A 21,251-nucleotide genomic window follows, 5' to 3' on the forward strand; every position below is an offset into this window, starting at 1 on the left:
TTCTACAACTAAATATTTTCACATGGTCCATAGACACAGACGTGGCCATGTTGTCAAGAAGTTTGTTTCGTATTCACGTTGTTTCAGCTTCACTATGTGGCACTTTTGGACGTGGATGCAAAAGATGATTGACCAATAAGTAGCTCTATAGCAAGCCCCTTCTTCTATCTCAAGTGGCTGTTTGGTAAGAAGCTTGCTTCCCAACTACATGGTTCTGGGCTCAGTCCCACTGCGTGGAACCTTGGGCAAGCGTCTTCTATTTATAGCCTCAGGCTGACCAAAGCCTTGTGAGTGGATATGGTAGACGGAAACTGAAAGAAGCCCATCATATATATAGGTATATATTTGTGTCACAATCAATGCTGGTATGCTTATGTCCTTGTTACTTAGCATTTTGGCAGGAGAGACTGATAGGCTTTGTAAGCCTAGTACTTATTCTAAGTCGTCCTGGGGTCGATTTCCTCAGCTAACACCCTTTTAGGTGGTGCTAGAAACAGCAGCCAAACCATCCTAATCACTATGGCTCATAAAACTATTTACTTCATCATCTCAATCATTTTAATGTCTCCTTCATTAGTTGTCAGTACAGATGACCAAGCCAGAAGTTTAGCAGGCAATATGCCAAAGTTGGTCATTTCTGTCCCTTTACTGGTATCTCCATGTGCAATGACCAATTTGGGTTGTTTTTTTTGTATCATTTTGATGGGGTTTTTTTTTCTTTTCTTTTAGACAGAGAAAGAACTGTGTTCTGCAAGTTCTCAGTTTGAAGACTTTGTGTTACAGTTCATGTACAAGTAAGTATAATGTCCCAGACCCTATACTTATAACTGTGTACATATGTATATTTTGTGTGTGTGTGTGTGTACTTAAGTGTATTCTGTGTTGGTGCATTATGTATCTTTATATATGTGTTGTGTGTGTGTGCATCAGTTATGTGCATTCATGTGTTTGTGTGTGAGGTTTTGTGTGTATATATGCATAAGTATATATATATAGATATATATATATGCACATACCTGAGTATGTTTGATGAATGATGGCACACGTGATTTTCGCCATCGGTACATATTCTTTCATCTGTTTCAGTCAATTGACTGCAGCCATGCTGGAGCACCACCTTTAGTTGAACACATCAATCCCAGGGCTTATTCTTTGTAAGCTTAGTACTTATTCTATCGGTCTATTTTCCCGAACTGCTAAGTTACGGGGACGTAAACACACCAACGTCAATTGTCAAGTGATGATGGGAGGTGGGGATAGGCACACACACGCACACACACATATGACGGGTTTCTTTCGGTTTCGTCTACCAAATCCACACACAAGACTTTGGTTGGCCTGAAGCTATAGTAGAAGAAACTTATCCAAGGTTCCACACAGTGGGACTGAACCCAGAACCATGTGGTTGATAAACAAGCTACTTACCACACAGCCACTCCTGCGCCTTGATATATTTATAAAATGGCGATAAGGTATTTGTCCCCTCAATTATAAATCAGTTTGTTAGATGCATTAGAAAGAACCTGTATTGTGCAGCAATGCAGCATCTTTCCAGTGCATCTGCCATGCGTTGGATTCAGTACCACTGTGTGGCATGTTGGGAAGGTCTTTTACCATTACCCCAAATCAATCCATGCCTTGAGAATGAGATTGAATAGACAGAAACTGTATGGAAGCCCAACAGATGGATTGTTGCTGTAGCCGAAAGGTTCAGCCTTGTCACACTGTATCATGTTAATTATAGCTGAAAGGTAAGTTGATGGTATGTGTGTCTGTGGAATACTCAACCACCTCCCAGCTGGTTCGCAAGTTGAAAGAATTAATTTAATGGCAAAGAGAGTGTTGGTAATGATGATGGTAATGCTGGTCATGTTAGTAATGAGGTTAGCAGCTGTGGTAATGATGACGACGATGATGATGGTGTTAATGATGATGAAGATGAGATTATTGGTGGTGATGATAAAGACGAGGGCTGCAGCTATGAGGAAGACTGTAGCATCAGCGGTCATGATGATGCAAGTAGCAGTGGTGGTGGTGGTGGCGGTGGTTCCACTGCATCAAAATAGTATGGTGTGGACAGGGCATCTGGCTTGTATTCAAAGTGATGATGGTGCGTATATTTCTTGTAAAGTTCTTCATTAAAATTTTTCTTTCAGGAGTTTTTCCCTCATTGAGAACAGTGCCCAGATAGAATTACACAACCAAAGTAGCACTTCTGACAACAGTTTCAATCCTGAACAATCTTGGTTGGAGATTGGTCTGTCTTCAACTTTTACAGCTATTCTACAGCAATGTTCAACACCAATATTTGAGGTGAGTAAGGACTTGACCAAATTTAATCAAATCCACATTAAATAGCTAATTACTGTCGTTTACTGAAAGAATTCACACAGGGAAAATGTAAATTCTAAATAATCTACCATTAAGCTCTCCATTCTCAGTTTTTTGTTAAACCATGGACACAATATGGCTGAACAGTTAGGGAACTTGCTTTGCTGTTACGAGGCTATGAGTTCAATCTTACTGTGTGATATCTTGCACTGGTACTGTTTACCTTTATATCTTGTCAACCAAAGACTGATGAGTGAAATTGGCTTGATGGATACTGTGTGGAAGCCTTTCAGATTTAGCTTTATCGCACCATGATGTCATCCTGACTCTGCCAGCGGATTATGTTAATGATACACATGTCTGGAAAACTCAACCCCTTCTGGTGCTTAAGCAACTGAATCCTCATCATTTCACATCAAGAGAGATCCACTTATTTTACTTCCGTTCTGCCATTTCCCTTCATCAGTGATTCCCAACCGATGGACCCATTTGATTCCTACTATACTCAACTGGACCCTCTCAGCCATTCAATGTTTAAAAAATCCCATTATTATATTTTTACATTTAAATATTGGGAATTGTATAAAAATGTTAAAATATAGGCACAGGAGTGGCTGTGTGGCAAGTAGCTGATCAGTACAACACAATACAATGGCTTAAGCAATGTAGTTTGAACACTTGACCATTAAAATTGCATTCATCAGCTTTTGCTAATTTTGACCAGCAAAATAATATGAAATTCTGTTTGTTTTTCTTCTTTTTTTTCATAGTCTGCTTTAAGTTGCTTGTTCAACTATGTCAGTCAAACAGTTTATGAGACTCGTGTTGGTGGGAAATTTGTGTCTGATCTCATTAAAGCAGCTGTTAAGGTAAGTTCTTTTATTAAATAGAATCAATTTATCCTCTGATGTGTATGTGTTGTATACTTTGCTCTGTGTGTGTATGTGTGTGTGTGTGTGAATCTTCCTCTTCTCCTCCCTCTTTTCATTTGCTCTGACAATTTTTCACCACGTCTTCATTTACTTCTCCATCCCAACCCCTGGCCCCATCTTTATCCTCTGCATACAACATCTGCTAACGGCATTGCCAAGTTTTTCTATCAACACACTTGACTGCCAAGTTTAATCCGTTGGAATATGTCTGCTTCATTTCTTTTCCAATGTCCTGCTACCATGCATCACACTTTATATGCAAATTCTTTCCTAATACAGTCTTTCATTCTGAGAAAGAAGACCATTGCTGCCAACAGACTCTCTGAACTATTTCCATTCCATCCTTACTTTTTCTGTTCTACTTTTGCAATCCCCCCTCCCCACCTACACTACTGATTAGGTCACTTTGGTAAAAGAGGCTATCATCTATTTCTAGCAACCCTTTTGAGGCAGTTGAATGAATTCGTTTCTTTGGTGACTTTACTGCTAATTATTCCTGCTCATCTCTCACTACTTCTTTGTCAGTCTGACTGATGTCCCACAAACAAATCAACTGACCAAAATCTCTGCTTCAAAACAGTATTTTACATGAATAAAATTTGTGCCAAAATAAGCATAAAGTTTATAAATAGCAAAAACGATAACTATTTTTGTAACCTTGTGTGTGTGTGTGTGTGTGTGTGTGTACACATATATAAAACACACATATATATCATCATCGTCATCATCGTTTAATGTCCTCCTTTCATGCTGGCATGGGTTGGACGGTTTGACAGGAGCCTGTGCCATGCTTCAGAATGTGTTTTGGCATGGTTTATATGGCTGGATACTCTTCCTAACATCAACCACTCCATATATATGTATATATACATACACTCACACACACACACACACACACAAATATGGAAGAGAGACAAATTTGAATATTAATTGAAACTAATTTTTCTCCAATTTTAGGTTAATCCAGACAAATCTCTGAAGTTGTTTATTCCACATTTCTGTAGTAACATTCGACGACTCCTTGCCGCAAGTGAGTAACTTGTCAAAGTCTTTAAACATTCTTTTTAACTCAGTCTCACCACAAGATTCCTTTAACCTTTAAGCATTTAAACCAGCCACATCAGGCCCAAATGTTCTTCCTGTTTTATATTCAGACCACCAGATCCAGCCTCTGACATGTCATTCTAAAACCAAGCAATCACATCATTGAAATCTCAATGCTACAATACAATGCATTTGACAATCTGTTGAGTCTGTCTCTCTTTAGAGCATTCACATACTTCTGTGCAAGTAACACCACTAAACAGCCATTACTGGGTACTGCATTCTAAAGTTCTCTGTCAAGATGTCCAGCTCTTCTCTCTCCAAATGAGATTGCAATGTGAATGAATTTGTCAATTCAATGATTTCTGGAAAAAAAAAAACGTTGGCCATTCAGTTCCAGAAAGCAGAACCGTAACTGTCACAGCATTGATCAGTTGAATGATTTGTTGCTTTCTGCAGAGAAATGCCAATCTATTTTGAGTTTTGTCGACGAGAGCAATCGAATTCAAGATTTCTGTATTGCAAAGTAATGTATGAAGATCATTGCATAACATTTATATACAGCTTGATGTTCTGTGCCATGGAGTCTCAATGCTGAGACACCATTGAGTTGGTCAGCTGTTGACTCTCACGTATTGTATGTGAGCACATTATTTCACAATTTAGTGGTTGGCATTAAAGACATCCGGTTAAAAAAAAATGCTCTGTTTCTGTTCATGGAAAGTTATTTCCATTATTGAAGTTGGAGGGGAAAAAAAAACAGAATATATATTCTGAATGCTATTCAGGGACTTGTGTGCTTCACTGGGCTGGTGTTTGTCTTCAGTTTCTGCTGGCATTATTGAGAAACAAATCTTCTCTTGGATATGAAACCAGTCTATTGTGGGTATTTCTTCCCTGTGAAAGGAACTGAACTCACCCCGTAAAACTAACACATTTACTTATCACCTGCACAGTGCAGTTACTGCATATAGCCATGAGTAATTGCACAGTTGTGAACAACTTGTCAATAAGACAATGCAACTGCTGCACACAGTAGTAAATAATTTGCTGCACAGCATGAGTAACTTGTTAGTTTGACCATGCACTTGCTGCATACAATAATGCATAACTTGTTACTTATTTCATACATTTCACTTTATTTGTGGTAGTTTATATGAAATAAATTGCATTTAATTTTCCTTTAATTACAGATGAAGACATCAAAGACGAAGAAAAGCTTGACGTGGAGCTGTTATGGAATCTTTTGATGCTGTCACAAGTAAGTGATTTTCTTGTCATTTAATTAAACCACAAATTAGAGACCACCCCTCTTGCTTACTCATTACAGTACTATCAATATTTGAAAAATTCATTGTTTTATTACCAATTCAGACAGACACACCAGTTTCCTTGAACTTTTCTATTTATGTAAATTTCTTGTGTATCTTTTCTGTTGCTATGGAAGTAATGGGTGGTTTGAGGGAGAACTGACAGCTATATCTAGCAGGTTTCTTTGTTGTTTTACAGTATTTTTTTGTTTTTATATTCTACACTCAAAGCCCCTAAGTTCTCCTGGAACTTAACTTTGCTTTATCGTTGCCGGTGCCCCTGGACTGGCTCATGTGCGGGCGACACATGAAATCTTTCGAGCGAGATCATTGCCAGTGCCCCTGAACTGGCTCTTGTGCGGGGCCGTCGTAGGATCTTCGAGCGAGATCGTTGCCGGTGCCCATGGACTGGCTCATGTGCAGGCGACACATGAAATCTTTCGAGCGAGATCGTTGCCAGTGCCCCTGGACTGGCTCATGTGCAGGCGACACATGAAATCTTTCGAGCGAGATCGTTGCCAGTGCCCCTGAACTGGCTCTTGTGCGGGGCCGTCGTAGGATTTTTGAGCGAGATCGTTGCCGGTGCCCCTGGACTGGCTCATGTGCGGGCGACACATGAGGTTTTTCGAGCAAGATCGTTGCCAGTGCCCCTGGGCTGGCTCTTGTGCGGGTGACACATGAAATTTTTCGGGCAAGATCATTGCCAGTGCCCCTGAACTGGCTCTTGTGCGGGGCCGTCGTAGGATTTTTGAGCGAGATCATTGCCAGTGCCCCTGGACTGGCTCATGTGCGGGCGACACATGAAATGCACCATTTTGAGCATGGCCGTTGCCAGTACCGCCTGACTGGCCTTCGTGCGGGTGACACTTAAAAGCACCCACTACACTCTCTGAGTGGTTGGCGTTAGGAAGGGCATCCAGCTGTAGAAACTCTGCCAAATCAGATTGGAGCCTGGTGTAGCCATCTGGTTTCACCGGTCCTCAGTCAAATCGCCCAACCCATGCTAGCATGGAAAGTGGACGTTAAACGACGACGACGTGGAGTCTTCAAGTACCCATCATATATTGGAATTGGTTCAGCTGGTTATCTCTGTATCAATTTAGGAAAGCCATATTGTAATAAATGCTTATTTATTTATTTTTCTATCCAAACACGTTTTTAACCCAATGTTTATAGCTTTATTTGCTTCAAGATCCATCAATAAAAAAAAATTATTATCTACTTACTTAGGTTGTACGAGCTCCAGGACATAATCTGCTGTCTTTTGTGGATGAACTCACAGATCTTTTATCACCCTTATTAGAGCTGAAATGTGTTGAAGCCTACGAATACAGTACAAGCACCTTGCGTTACCTTCTTCGTTCCCTGACCAATATCTACCCTTTGGATTTCCGGAGTGTCCCAGTAGACTTTGATGCACCTCTCACTGAGCACTTGATCATCAGGGTCAGTATATCCACACATTGCTTGTCTATAACATACGTGCGATCTGAATGGAATAAATATCAGGCAGAGACCTGAGACCAATTCAGTTGAGGATACCTTTTATTATTTGAAACCTTTTTAAAGGGTTCCTACAATTCACAGAGAATGTATTGTTGCATTTTTCTTTTTCTTTCTAGGATTGGGCTTATACAGGATCTGTTGAAAATGCTGACATACAATGGCACATACCATGCGCTGAAGAAATTCAGTTTGCTTCTCGTATTCTAGAGAAAGTGCTGAAACCTGAGCTGGAATTCATAAAAACAATTGACAAAGATAATGAAACTCCAAGGTAGGTTCAGCAATTTGTTAACATATTGGACGTTCATGTCTGATGGGATTCAAAGACTTGAAGAAAACTCCTTCTGTTTGTAGCTTCTTTTAGATTTCTTTTGTGTCTGTAGTGTTTACAAATCATTTGATACGGGGGAGATTGAGGCTGTTAATGTTACTTATGAATGACTGCAGCCTGACAGCTGCAGGGGAAAGAAACAATTGGGCAGAATGAAAATTCCAGAGGTTTGACAGAGTTGTTGGAAGAAGGAAGACTGGCTATAATGGTGAGTGTTGGGCCTGGTGGGAAGCTGTTAATTCTCTATAATTAGGGATATTTTTACTGATGGAATACAACAGCAGCAAGTGAGACGCCTCAGCACTCTCAACTTGTCACATTTAAATAGTTGTAATCTAGATATATATTCTGCAGGTACACATTGTCATTTTGCATCTGCTTTCCATGCTGACATTGGTTGGATGGTTTCACAGAATCCTATGTCTCCATTGTCTCAGTTTTGGTTTTGATGAATGGTTACCTTTCCTATCACTGACCACTTCACAGTGGATACCGAGTGTATTTCTTTAATGATATCAGCACTAAAGAGATTCTCTTCTTCTCAGTAAATCCAAAGAATCTTCTCAATTTTGTAGACTCTCCAGAGTCTTCTAAAATCATGAACACTATGTACGTACTGCAGCTAATGAGAAATATCTCCAAGAACATCCGCCTTGTAAGGTTAATACTTTACTCAAGGTTCAGTGATGTTGCATGTCTGAGATATATTTGCGACTAGATAAGAAAGTCGGCAACTTTTCTATAAACATCTGGCAATATATTTCAGATATTTATTTAATTAATTAATCTAAAATTAAAGTCTGTATAACCATCTTCAGAATGTAATGTCTATAACCAGTAAAGATTTGATTTATATAGTGTAAAGTTCTGTGAATCTATCCAAAAATCCCAAGGGAATCTTATAAATAAAATAAAAAATGTTCAGCTTTAGTCTCATGGTGGTAAGCTGATGAGGACTTAAAACATGCCCTGTGCAGGACCTGAAGAGCATTGGTAGCTTAATCAATAGAATACTGAACTAACCAGTTGTTCATATCTTGTCATTAGCATTTTATGGCATTTGTAGCCAAAATGGCAAGGTATTCCAAGCTCTTAATGGGTACCTCTTTGTGTGGTGAAATTCATTGCCATTTGTGGCTGTATTGTCACTGAAGAATGGATAACCATTTTATCTGTCTGTGGTACTTAGTTCAGTTGCCACTACCTGTAAACTAGCTTCCTGCTTTTGGTAGAGGCTTATCTCTTGTTTACTTCACATCACAGACAGTGGGTGATAAACACCAGCTTTAGATACCAATGACCTCTTGTCTTCTCGTTGCTGTCACTACAGATAAACCCCAGCCCCCAACTTTAGTGGTTGCTTTCCTTTAGGACCTGGTACTTGTTCTTGACACAGGGAGGATGATGTATTCTCTCTGTCTATCTTCATTGTATTTTTTAATGTCATTTTATTTCTCTTCCAATGTTTGTATGGATTGGATGGGTCTGTCATACAACTTGTCTCTATCTTAGGACCCCCATGATGTTCTGAAATTGACCTCACCACCTTTTCCCCTGTCCAGACTATCAACTACAACAGATTACATCACAGTAATTAGGAACAAAACACTTATCAAGTGTTAGTCTTATCCACAATCCCCTTGATTAATTTGTTTCTTGTTAATTTAGATCATACTTTGTTGTTAGGTTCTGTTTTCTATTGTTGAATCTTTCTTTTTGTCTTTTTCCTTTTTCTCTCCTGAATAATTATTTCTTTTATTCCAAATATTCTTTTAGCCATTACAAATCAAACTTAATCAATTTTTTTTTTCTTTCCGTTTCTGAATATTTTTCTTTTAGATTTTTGTGTTACAGTTGCTGTGTTTTTGATTATGTTTGCCTTTCTTCTTACCCTCCTCTCACTCATTCCTGTCGTTTCTCCACTCTGGCTCTACTCCTCTTCTTTCCAGAGATGATCTACTTCGGCGTCTTACCATAATCTTTGAGGCTTTACTTGGAGCCGGTGCATTGCTGCCTTTTATTGATGGTGAAGCTTACAACATGTAAGTGTTACTCCCTGTTCAGATCATTTATTATTGTTTAATCTGTTTTTATCCATTTTACACTTCAGTTTTGGAGCCGTAGGTTTGCAGTTTGGAGCCATAGGTTCACTCCCTCGCACCGTTTCTAAATGCCACAAGAAACTTCATTCAAGATGACCAGGATTTTCTTTTTTTTTTCTTGTTGATCTTTACATACTTTGCCAGTTTACGTCAGTGAAAGATCATCATTTAACATCGGTGTTCCATGCTGGCATGGGTTGGACAAGTTGAAGGTTCCGATGAGTCCAAGGACTGCATTGTGCTCCAATGTCTGTTTCTTTGGCATGATTTCTATAACTGGATGCTCTTCCTAACTCCAACCATTTTACAATGTGTACTGGGTACTTTTCTTGTACCTATGTATAAAGTTGGTGTGTGTGTATATGTATATATATATATGTGTGTGTGTATATATATATATATATATATATATATATATATATATATTCATTTAATGTCTGTTCTACCATAGTAGCATCAGTTTGGGTAAAGTTATTTTACAGCAGGATGCTCATGCTGTCTCTAACCCTTACCTGCTTTTCATGTAAAGGGTTTCTTTATTGCCATGGGTCTTTGAAAGTACAAAGTGATTGATTATAATATCAACAAGGAATGTCCACATCAGCACCACTCACAGAAGCAGTGACAAATTGCAATATAAACATTTTCACCCAATCACGTGTGCATTACTCTGCATGTTTTCTTCTATCACCTTTTTGCAGCCATGAATCTTATCTTTTCATCCTTTCTCGTCATCCTTTCTCATCATCCCATCTAGAATCCTTGCATCCTCTCTTTTCTAATCCTTTAGTCTTGCAAGTTGTAAGGTGATCTCACTAGTGTTTGTGCTATGGAAATTACATTAGGAAGGGCATCTAAATGTCGAAACCATGCCAAAGTAGACATTGGAGTATAATGCAATTCTCTGACTTTTACTGGGTCTTGGACAAGCATCCAACCCAAGCCAGCTTGGCAGACAGATATTAAATGATGAAAATAATCAACTGAATTGCTGGAGCAAAGCCTTAAATAATACAGTTTTGAGAGTGGATTTGGTAATACACATGGTGGCTGTGTGGTAAGAAGCTTGCTTTCCAACCACATGGTTCTGGGTTCAGTCCCACTGCATGGCACCTTGGGCAAGTGTCTTCTACTGTAGCTTCAAGCCCACTAAAGCCTTGTGAGTGGATTTGGTAAACGGAAACTGAAAGAAGCCCATCATATCTATCTCATCATCATCATCATCATCGTTTAACGTCCGCTTTCCATGCTAGCATGGGTTGGACGATTTGACTGAGGACTGGTGAAACCGGATGGCAACACCAGGCTCCAGTCTGATTTGGCAGAGTTTCTACAGCTGGATGCCCTTCCTAACGCCAACCACTCAGAGAGTGTAGTGGGTGCTTTTACGTGTCACCCGCACGAAAACGGCCACGCTCGAAATGGTGTCTTTTATGTGCCACCCGCACAAGCCAGTCCAGGGGCACTGGCAACGATCTCGCTCGAAAATCCTACAGGAGCCAGTATATATATATCTATCTATATATATATATTTGTGTATGTATGTATTCATGTGACTGTGTTTGTGCCTCCACTGTTGCTTGACAACTGATGTTGGTGTGTCTACGTCCCCGTAATGTAGCAGTTCGGCAAAAGAGACTGATGGAATAAGTACCAGGCTCACAAAGACTAAGTCCTGGGGTCAATTTGTTCGACCAAAAGTGGTGCTCCAACATGGCCACAGTCAAATGGCTGAAACAAGTAAAAGAATAAGAGTATTCCAAGAAACATGTTGACGGCCCTTTTTTTTCACTTATGCACTTTTTAGTCTGTTTCTTTCTTTCTTTTTTTTTCCTTTCTTTCTTTTTTTTCCTTTCCTTCTTTCTTTTTTTTGTACTCATGCCATAAATAATGGCAGCAAATATGTTTATTGTATTTAAATGTCTTTCTACTGCAGCCGTTTTCCATTCATTCATTGCTAGCTGTAGTTCCTTTGTTGCCTTCTAACCATTTTCCAGTCAGCAGCACAATTACCATTTCGTTGATCGCTCAACAGAACTGAAACTTTTGCAACCGGAACAAGTCTCCTCATTGTGTCTTTGTCATGTCAAAAGCTTCCATCATATTTCAGAGATTTTCATTGTTGGTCTTTGTAAATTTACACTGAACACACTGGAGCAATCTGATTGTCCCACTTACTACCTCTTCCACTAAACTTTCTCAGTTTATGTGGATATTTTTGATAACAAACTTTCCTTACCATTTTGTGAACAAGAGAATTTCAAAATTAAAATAAAAAATGAAAAACATTATTTAAAAGAAAACATAATTATGATAAAATGGAAAGCAAAGTAATTTAAGATATCTTTGAAAGAATTCTCTTGGATAAAAGAGATAAAAATATTCTTTCTTTCTTTATATATTTAGACAAAAATATTCTTTCTTGGGAAAGAATATTTTACAAAGCTAGCTACAATCTTCTGACACTAATTTCCAACTTAAGTACACTGATCTGTGTGTGTGTGCTTCTGCTTTCAGTCTATGCTATGTATGCTGTCTGTGAAAAAGGGAACTATTTCTGCCAATAGTCTGCCTCCTTTCTCAGCAATTAAGCTCCTTTCTATTAACAGAGTGGAATCCGAAGTGGAATTATTGACTTTTAGCTGCTCTGCATCAATGACTGAAGGTAATTTTGTCTTTAATCTTAGTTTGCTTTATTTATTTATTTTTTATTTTATTTTATTTTCAATGTCCTTAAAAGTAGTTAATAATCATTTCCTTTAACTCAGCACAAAACCAGGTTTTTAAAAATGTTTTTAGAAAACTGGTTTTGCTGACAAATTTTATAAAACTGGTTCATGGTATGTAAGGCCATGTAGCTCCTTCTGTATAATTGTTTGCTCTAACAGAAACATCAGCCGAATTTACCTCAAATAACTCGCTAAAATTTTGGAAAAGGAGGGGTGCATTATAAAATGTAATCCAAGACATGTAATGCCCAAGAGAATGATTGAATGGTAGTGATTGTAATACCATTGTGATTTTAAATCTCCTTATATTCTATTGGATGTTGGACTTGAGGGCAGTGTTAGACGTGTTTGAGATCTCCTTTGTGATTTATAATTAGCTGCCTCAGTTTACCAAAATGTTTGTTCTTCTTCAGGAATCACCTTTAATGGAAGTTGTATCCGGCTTGCTGTTGTTGATGCAATCCAGCCTTTACTCAGTGAGTTGCCTACTTTCAGCCTCTTCTGTTCGTAATAATCATTTGGAAAGAGATGAACCCAAATTAATATGCTTCTCCGTCAAAATTGTAGATATACATCCAGTGGTGGACTGGGTCTAAAAATATTGGTTGCCAAGAGACTAAGGGGGCCCACCCGCAACTACAATGCTATCATTTAATTTTCATGGGCCCCTTACATACTAGCATGTACTCTAATGTCTAAGGGGGCCCACTCGCCATCGGGCAAGCTGATAACCTGGCCAGTCCACTACTATCCATCCCAAAACTTCTGTAAGCTCACACACACACACACACACACACACACACACATGCCTATATTCACATGTTCTCCAAAATACACACACACTCTCTTTATCTCTCTTTATTCCCCATACACACAAGCACATGGTACTTGTGTGTAAAAGAGAAAGACAAATATTAAAGAGACCCCCCCCCCCATCTCTCTCTTTCACACTCTACAGTCACTCCATTTTGATCTTTTCAATATCAACAGAAACTAAGAAATGCAAGAAAGGTTAGGTTGGTGTGTTACGAGAGGAAGATGAGAGTAATGGTGCAGGAAAGCTCCATCAGCAGAGAAGAAATGAAAGTGTTGTGAATGGGTTCGTGTGATTGTGAGAGAGAACAAGAAAAACAGACACTCAGTACAGTGAAATTTTGAATAATTGAAAGAGCTCTATTCCATGTAATTAGTCCAGCTAGGTGTATATGTCTTTGTATATGTACGTCTGTGCATGCACACACACACACACCTGAATTCATTATAGGTGGTGGATGCATTGAAGTGATGGTGAAGGAGTCAAGAAAAGGGAGACTGGAAGAGAAGGAAGGAAAACCACAGTTAAATAACAAAAGACTAGAGATAACTTTTCATCATCATCATCATCCTTTAACGTCTGCTTTCCATGCTGGCATGGGTTAGACAGTTTGGCTGGAACTGGTAAGCTGGAGAGGTGCACCAGGTTTCAGTCTGATTTGGTATGGTTTCTACAGCTCGATGCTCTTCTTAACGCCAACCACTCTGGGAGTGTAATGGGTGCTTTTACGTGCCACCAGCACAGGTACCATTTCCATGACACCTGCAACGCTCATGACGATTCACAGGTGCAATTTACATGGCACCGGCAACGACCACAACTATGATACACAGGTGTCATTTACATACTACAATTCACCAGTGCCATTTACCTGACACCTGCAACGATCATGACTATGATTCAAGGTGCAATTTACATGGCACCAGCAGTGACCATGACTACAATTTCACAGGTGCCATTTACGTGACCTATAATCAAGTATTTTAGTATTCAAATTTATTTAAATGATCTTTTTTTTAATTTGTTTTCCTCTTTCAAAATTATTTCAGACTATCTCCTGACCCACTGTGAAGATGATACTAAAAATCTTCTCAAGATCATTGCTGTAAGTATTCTCGTCATTGTTTCTTTCTTGTATTGTTTTCCCTTTGTCCTTTCTTTTACAATTCTTTTGCACTCAGTTTGTATTCTGTACGATGTTAACCCTTTCGTTACTAACCCGGCCGTAGCCGGCCGAAAAATTTTTTGGTTCATAAGACTAACCCGGCTGAGCGTACCCATTGTTATTTAAATGTATATTTGAACCCAAATCTCGTTAGTACATTCGTTAAAACACCTGATTTCACTTTGCAAACAGTTGAGTTATTGTCTCCCACATTGTTTGGCATGATATTTTTTCCACATTTTTTGCGGCTTTAATTTTTTCAACTTTGAAGATGGAGAGGAGTTTCATTCTATCAAGCAATGATTCCGAATTTGAAGGTTTTTCAACAGAAGATATGGAGATATCGAAGAAAAGAATGAATGAGCTACAAAAGCACGTGGTGAACGATAATAAATCGGATATTTCTGTATCCGAAACTGAAAGCAGTGATTCTGAAAGCAGCGACGGCGAGGATGATTTTACACAGGAATGGAGTAAAAACTTAAAAAAACGTTTTTATTAACAATTTTTCTGAGGAAACAGGGTCTACCCATAGTCTTTCTCAGGAAGCGAAACCTTTAGACTTCTTTTTCATGCTTGTTTGAAATGATTACTGCGGAAACAAACCGTTACGAAGAATGTAAACAAACTGGAAAAAAAAAAGATAGCTTGCAGTTTCCTTCAACTGTAGATGAAATACGGGCATTTTTTGCCATAAATATTATTATGGGTATTAGACAGTTACCCAGAATAACAAATTACTGGAGCGATGAGGAACCTTTTGGCGATGAATATATTTCCAGTATTATGAACGAGTATGATTCGTAAAGCTGAACCAATATTTACATGTGAGAGACACTAACAGTACCCCCCTCCCAGTACGTGGAGAACTTTGAGACAAAAATTATGCAATAGAATTGATTAAGAACCCTTTCTTTAATTATGTTCCAAATATCACTTTAATATGTTGATAAATAAAAAAGTTACAGGTGTTTAATGAGACTAGTCTAAATTCATGATTATTTTAGAATTTAATTGAAACTCATGAGGGGTGTATTTTGGTCAGAAATATAGTAACGAAGGGGTTAATACTGATGGGCTTTCTTCTAATGTAACAAAATAAAGATTAAAAAAATCTTTTTACTAGCTGTGAATCTTATTTTTATGGGTTTTCTTTTATGAAACACATCTCAAATCCAGCTGTATATATGGCTGAGTGGTTAAGAAGCTTGCTTCCCAATTGCATGGTCTCGGGTTCACTTTCATTGCATGGTACCTTGGGCAAGTATCTTCTACTACAGCTTCACAATGACCAAAGCCTTGTGAACCACACATGCACACACACATTAATATAACAGAAAATATTTCTCTTTGGTAATATTCATTTCTTCGAAACAAGACCAAATATCTGGGGAGTATGGAACAAAATCAGTTGATTAGATTCATCCTAATTCTTGACTCCTACTCTAATTTATTGACTTTAGAAGGATTCATTGAAACAAGTATGGCTGCAGAATGGTGAGAGACTTGCAGTAATTACAGAACAAGGACTTGAATGTGTTCTGCTGGATGTGTGTTGTTAACTTAGAATGAAATTGAAGCATAATTAGCATGAGTTAATGGCAGGACATAGAAGAAGATATTGGCTGATGTTTAGAGGAAGAATACCTACACTGACTTAAATACACAGTCCAGTAATAAACTGCTGTGAGTTTAGGCAGACAGAATGACTATAGTAGAGATAGACTGAAGAAGATTTGGTTAGAAATACAGAGAAGCCTCATCAAGAAAAAATGGTGTGTTGAAAGTCTATAAAAAGCCATCCTAGCATGAACAAAAATATATTTCATTCCTTGGGGCGTCAACAAAAATAGAACCAATTAAATATTACAGTCAGTTGAAATAACACTATTTGTCATCATCCTTGGTGATTAATCAATCCTTATTAATATTCTCATCTTAACCTCTCTTTTCCTTTTTTAACCATTATTTTTTTTAGATTTATGACAGTTTGATCTTTTACCATGGGACAGTAAAGAAAGACTTTGACTTACGCTGGAAGAATTTACATTCAGTGAAAGAGGCTCTGTCAATGAAGGTATGTGTTATAGAATCTTCCATTCACATGGGCTAAGCTTTTCCGATCGGTGGGGGGGGGGGGCTGCATGGTTTATAGGCATCACCTGCCTTTTTTTTTTTGTCTTCTGGTTTAGTCAGAAGAGGAAGGGCTGCATCCTTGATCCCTTTTTAGGGTGTCTAGGTCTAGTGGTGGGGAGGGAGAAAAAGTTATCCTTAGACAAGGGACTCGATCTTGATGCTTGTAACAAACTAGATTCTGCTAAAGGCATCCAAGGAGCAAGTCAGTGGGGTTAAATTGATGATGAATTAAGTTTGATACCTTAGTACTCAAGGACATGAATAGCTCCCGGTTAGGAATAGTTATTTAGTCTTTGTCAACTAATTTGCACTTAGAAGGCTACAGTTGAAGACCTTTGCTCATGGTGCCATCATGCAACAAATCTCCTAATTTTGGCTGAATTATTTTAATATTAAACATTTAAAAAAGGAAAGGATTGACCATTTGTGAAGATTTAGAGAATTTAGAAACAAACACTGCTTTACTAATTAGACATGATATGTATTTGTCACACTCATTTCATAATTAATTACTTGACTTTAATTATAGACATTCATCATTGATGAATTGGCAGGTTTGTTGGAACTTGTAGATCTTCTAATTTAAGGATACATTCCAAGAATTAGTGACAAGCATGGCTGTGTCGTTAAAATGCTCTGCTGTATTTATTCAGCTTCTCTGTACTCTGAGTCTAAATTCTGTTGAGGCCAGCTTTGCTTTTCATCCTTTTGGGGTCAATAATAATAAAAAAGGTACCAGTCGAAGGCAGTAGATTGGCAGAAATATAAGAGCTTTGGATGGATGCCTTGTGGTATCTGTGCCAGCTCTTTGTATTCCAAGTTCAAATTCCTTCATAGCCTGCATGGTTGGCAAACATTCTGTCACCCAGTTTAACACCTTCACTTGGCACCTGCATCTCTTTGATGGATGCCACACAATTGCAAATAATAAGGCCAAGCCTCTGGTTTGAGGATACCTTCCTCTTATAAGGGTCAGAATCCCTGTAATGGGTCAGACCACTGCCTTCCATCCTCCACCTCACATCATCACCATTTAACATCCATCTTCCGTACCTGTATGGGTTTGACAGGATCCATTGATGAGATGGAGGACTGTGTTAAGCTCCAATGTCTGATTCGACATAGTTTCTACAGCTGAACACCTTTCCTAACACCAACCACTTTGCAGAGTGTCATGGATGCTTTTTATTTTACCTGACACCAGGTCTAGTGTGGTTTCCAAGACTCTGACTGAGTGGGGCTGTAGTAGAAAGGGCAGCGGCTTTATGCTGTTGAGAGGCTAAAGTATGACAGATGGACAGGCATAAGGGTCTTGTTATAGAGGAGAGATACATGGCTGCTGGCCCTCTGATTGTCATTTAGCTCAGAACAAAATGATTTGGGTTTTTTGAAGTTTCTTCATATCTTGTGTTCTTGTTTTCACTTTGGCAGCTGGTATAAAGCTTGCCCTTCATGGAATGGCAAGCTTTATCTTTCAGAAAATGAACACACGATAAAAACATTGTGACTGAAAAATATTATCTAAGGTAAAAAAAAAAAAAGAAAAATTTTAAAAAGGCAATTAATTTCCAGCCTCTCTACATTACCTCAATTTGTTGCCAAAAACCTTGCTTTTTACTTCATGGAGGTTTTTTTTTTGTCCTCTACATCCTTGTACAGCCGAGATAACCTCCATTGTTTTTATACCAGTTTCTGTATTAATATGTTGGTCTTCTGTTTCTCATATTTAATTAATCATTCCATTCGTTAACCTCTTAACAAATTAGCATATTTATTGAGAAAAGGGCTTTGAAATAATTTAGTTCATTGATATCTGCTGTTTTTCCTCTCTCACATACCCGCTTTCATTCTCAGCACCCTCTCATATCCACCATCACACCCAACTCCCTAGAGCTACATTTAAGTACCCTTACATCTCCCTCCTCACAACTCCTACACCTTACACATCACCTCCCTACCTTCTTCCTCAACCACTTCTATCTCTCTCTCTCTCTCTCTCTCTCTCTCTCTCTCTCTCTCTCTCTCTCTCCTTACTGATATTTCCCATCAACCGTGCCTCCACCCTTATCTCTTACTTCCACCCTTATCTCTTACTCACCCCCCTCGCTCTCCTCCCCTCCCCTCTTATGCTCACCTTCTTCTCATGACCTCTTCTCATGACCTCACACAATGTCAGGTCAAGAGTACACACATACTCACACACACACACACACACATATAGGCTAGGCTTCTTTGCTCACAAAAGCCATGTAAGTGGCTTTGGTGAGCCTGGAGTTGAAGAAAACACACAACCTTCTTAACTACACAGTCACACCTGATCCTACACTTAATATTTACAACCAAATCACAAACTCACTATGTCAGATCATCATCATCATCTTAACATGTACTTTACCATGCTTGCGTGAATCAGATGAGAGTACGTTTGGGCAGAGAGTTTTCTGTGGCCAGATGACCTTCCTGATGCCAACCACCCTTCTTGCATCTAAGTGCCTGCTCCCCCTCTTTCTTTTTTTTATTAACTTAATTTGTTTTTAATAGTAATAAATATTTTTACAACTAACTTTCCCTTCTTCTATCCTCCTCCTCCTCATCACCATCATCCTCTAATGGCTTCCTTGTTTGTTCATTTTTAGTTTCCTGATTCTTCCAATGCTTTACTGATTTGTCAGCCACCTCAGTTTCATTAGTACACTTTTTTTTTATTTCATTTAATTTGTATACACAAACACACACACATTCCTGTGTGTGTGTTTATATTTGTGCTTCTCTGAGAATCACTGACCTACAAACAGTGACTTTGTTATCGTTTCCCCAGCCAACAAATTATCCATTTTGTTTTTGCTTTCAAAGACATATGGAATAAGAAATCCAGGTAAGGGTTAGTGACAGGAAGGGCATCCGGCTGTAAAACAATGCCTCAATAATATATTCATCTAACATAGCAAAGTCAAGCATAAAATAAACAAGATACACACACACACACACACACTTATTAGTGATAGAAGTAGTATTTGTGCGAAAAGGCGATCTTTAGATTCCAATGTAAGGTGGATGTCGTTGGAGAAAGCATATAGTATTTTGCGAGTGGAGTGAGTTTCCATCACTAGCTGGTGATTAACACAAGTTGAGAACAGGTAACCTCCCAGAAACTTGAGTCTGTGTGTATCACATAAGACTAGAGATGTGAACAATGACCTCCCCTCACAAATACTAATCAGACACAGAATGTGTGTCATTAACCAACTGGAAGAAACGTCTTCCTGGGGCTATAAACGTCAGTAGCACTGTCCTGTATAGGACATCACACTAGGTTGGCAATTATATATATATATATATATATATATATATGTGTATGTATAATTTTTGCTAATTAATCTTAATTAGCGAAGAGTTTTGTGCATTGATGTATGCATTGCATAAAACTCTCAGCCCTTGAGTCAATTATGTAGTTTTCAGTTAAATGTATGAATATGTTTTATGTATTGAGTTCTCTTTCTGGTGTTTGCATCATCAAACTTCTGTGTATGTGCATGTATATATATATGTGTGTGTGTGTGTATATATTTATATGTATATACATCTATATGTCAATATATATATGTCAATATATATATATATATATATATATATATATATATATATATATATATATATATTTAGCTTAATAAAGTTGTGGTGTTATATGATTTGTTATGTTACTTTCTCTTCTAGCTGGGAGGCTATAAATCTCATGTCCGGGCCCTGTTGATTGATCGAGTTCTCTTACAACATGAGGTTGGTACTTTAATATTTATTAATTTCTGAGTCATGTCTGTGAAATTCTATATTGGATGTACATAGTCCCATTTGGTCACCGCACTCCACAATTGATTTGAGCATGCCGCTAACCCTTTGCAAACAACAAAAGTGGGTTATGTGTGCTTCTGGGTCAGGATCCCCAACCTGCACTCGAACCCTCTAACACAATACATACACTAATGTGTGCATGGTGCACACATGCATACACAGTGCACAGTGTGCATACTAACACAATGCACACTGAAAGTGCATTCATTTCTTCAGAACCACACAAGCACAGTTTGCATTCTAACACAGCATACACACACACGGTACACAAATACAGAATTATACACCCACTTAACACTCACTCACAAGTCCACATACAGAAAATGAAGTGGTGTGTATATATTTTGCATTCTCGTAGAATAAATTTGGTCAGCAGAAGACTCTGACATCTCTTTTCTCTCTCTCTCTGTTCTCTCTCTGTCTGTTCGCTCTCTCTCTCTCTCTCTGTTCTCTCTCTGTCTGTTCGCTCTCTCTCTCTCTCTCTCTCTCTCTCTCTGTTCTCTTTCTCTTTCTCTCTGTTCTCTTTCTCTTTCTCTCTGTTCTCTTTCTCTCTCTCTCTGTTCTCTTTCTCTCTCTCTCTGTTCTCTTTCTCTCTCTCTCTCTCTCTGTTCTCTCTCTCCCTCTCTGTTCTCTCTCTCTCTCTCTCTCTCTGTCTGTTCTCTCTCTCTCTCTCTCTCTGTCTGTTCCTCTCTCTTTCTCTGTTCTCTCTCTCGTTCTCTGTTCTCTCTCTCGTTCTCTGTTCTCTCTCTCTCTCTGTGTTCTCTCTCTCTCTCTTTTTCTCCACACACATATTCCAACAGAAAAGAGATATTTATTTGTTTTCCTGAATCAAACTTCATTATGGTTAAAACGAAGACACCTGTGAATCCAACACACATTATTGCTCAGAACATGGGCTCCGGTGGATCCAAAGACTCACGCTGGTAACATCAGGGTAGTCGTAATGTTTGTGCTAGTTGATAACATGACATTGTCTCCTTTCATTGCAGTTGGTAATGTTTG

The 21,251-nt window shown here is 38.5% G+C and overlaps 1 protein-coding gene across 1 annotated transcript in view; it reads left to right on the forward strand.

Annotated features, from left to right (window-relative positions):
• Positions 1 to 21,251, forward strand: part of LOC106868583 (proteasome activator complex subunit 4) — a 72,468-nt gene that overhangs the window by 26,041 nt on the left and 25,176 nt on the right. The window contains exons 14-26 of the mRNA XM_014913914.3: positions 730 to 794; positions 2,157 to 2,313; positions 3,102 to 3,200; positions 4,221 to 4,293; positions 5,501 to 5,568; positions 6,848 to 7,063; positions 7,240 to 7,394; positions 9,404 to 9,496; positions 12,166 to 12,221; positions 12,699 to 12,761; positions 14,149 to 14,204; positions 16,243 to 16,341; positions 20,115 to 20,177. Of these exons, the coding sequence (XP_014769400.1) occupies positions 730 to 794; positions 2,157 to 2,313; positions 3,102 to 3,200; positions 4,221 to 4,293; positions 5,501 to 5,568; positions 6,848 to 7,063; positions 7,240 to 7,394; positions 9,404 to 9,496; positions 12,166 to 12,221; positions 12,699 to 12,761; positions 14,149 to 14,204; positions 16,243 to 16,341; positions 20,115 to 20,177 (1,263 nt within the window). The remainder of the gene's footprint in view (positions 1 to 729; positions 795 to 2,156; positions 2,314 to 3,101; positions 3,201 to 4,220; positions 4,294 to 5,500; positions 5,569 to 6,847; positions 7,064 to 7,239; positions 7,395 to 9,403; positions 9,497 to 12,165; positions 12,222 to 12,698; positions 12,762 to 14,148; positions 14,205 to 16,242; positions 16,342 to 20,114; positions 20,178 to 21,251) is intronic.

This window comes from Octopus bimaculoides, chromosome 11 (genome assembly GCF_046866305.1).
Source record: "Octopus bimaculoides isolate indiv1 chromosome 11, ASM4686630v1, whole genome shotgun sequence".
Classification (NCBI taxonomy): Eukaryota; Metazoa; Mollusca; class Cephalopoda; order Octopoda; family Octopodidae; genus Octopus; species Octopus bimaculoides.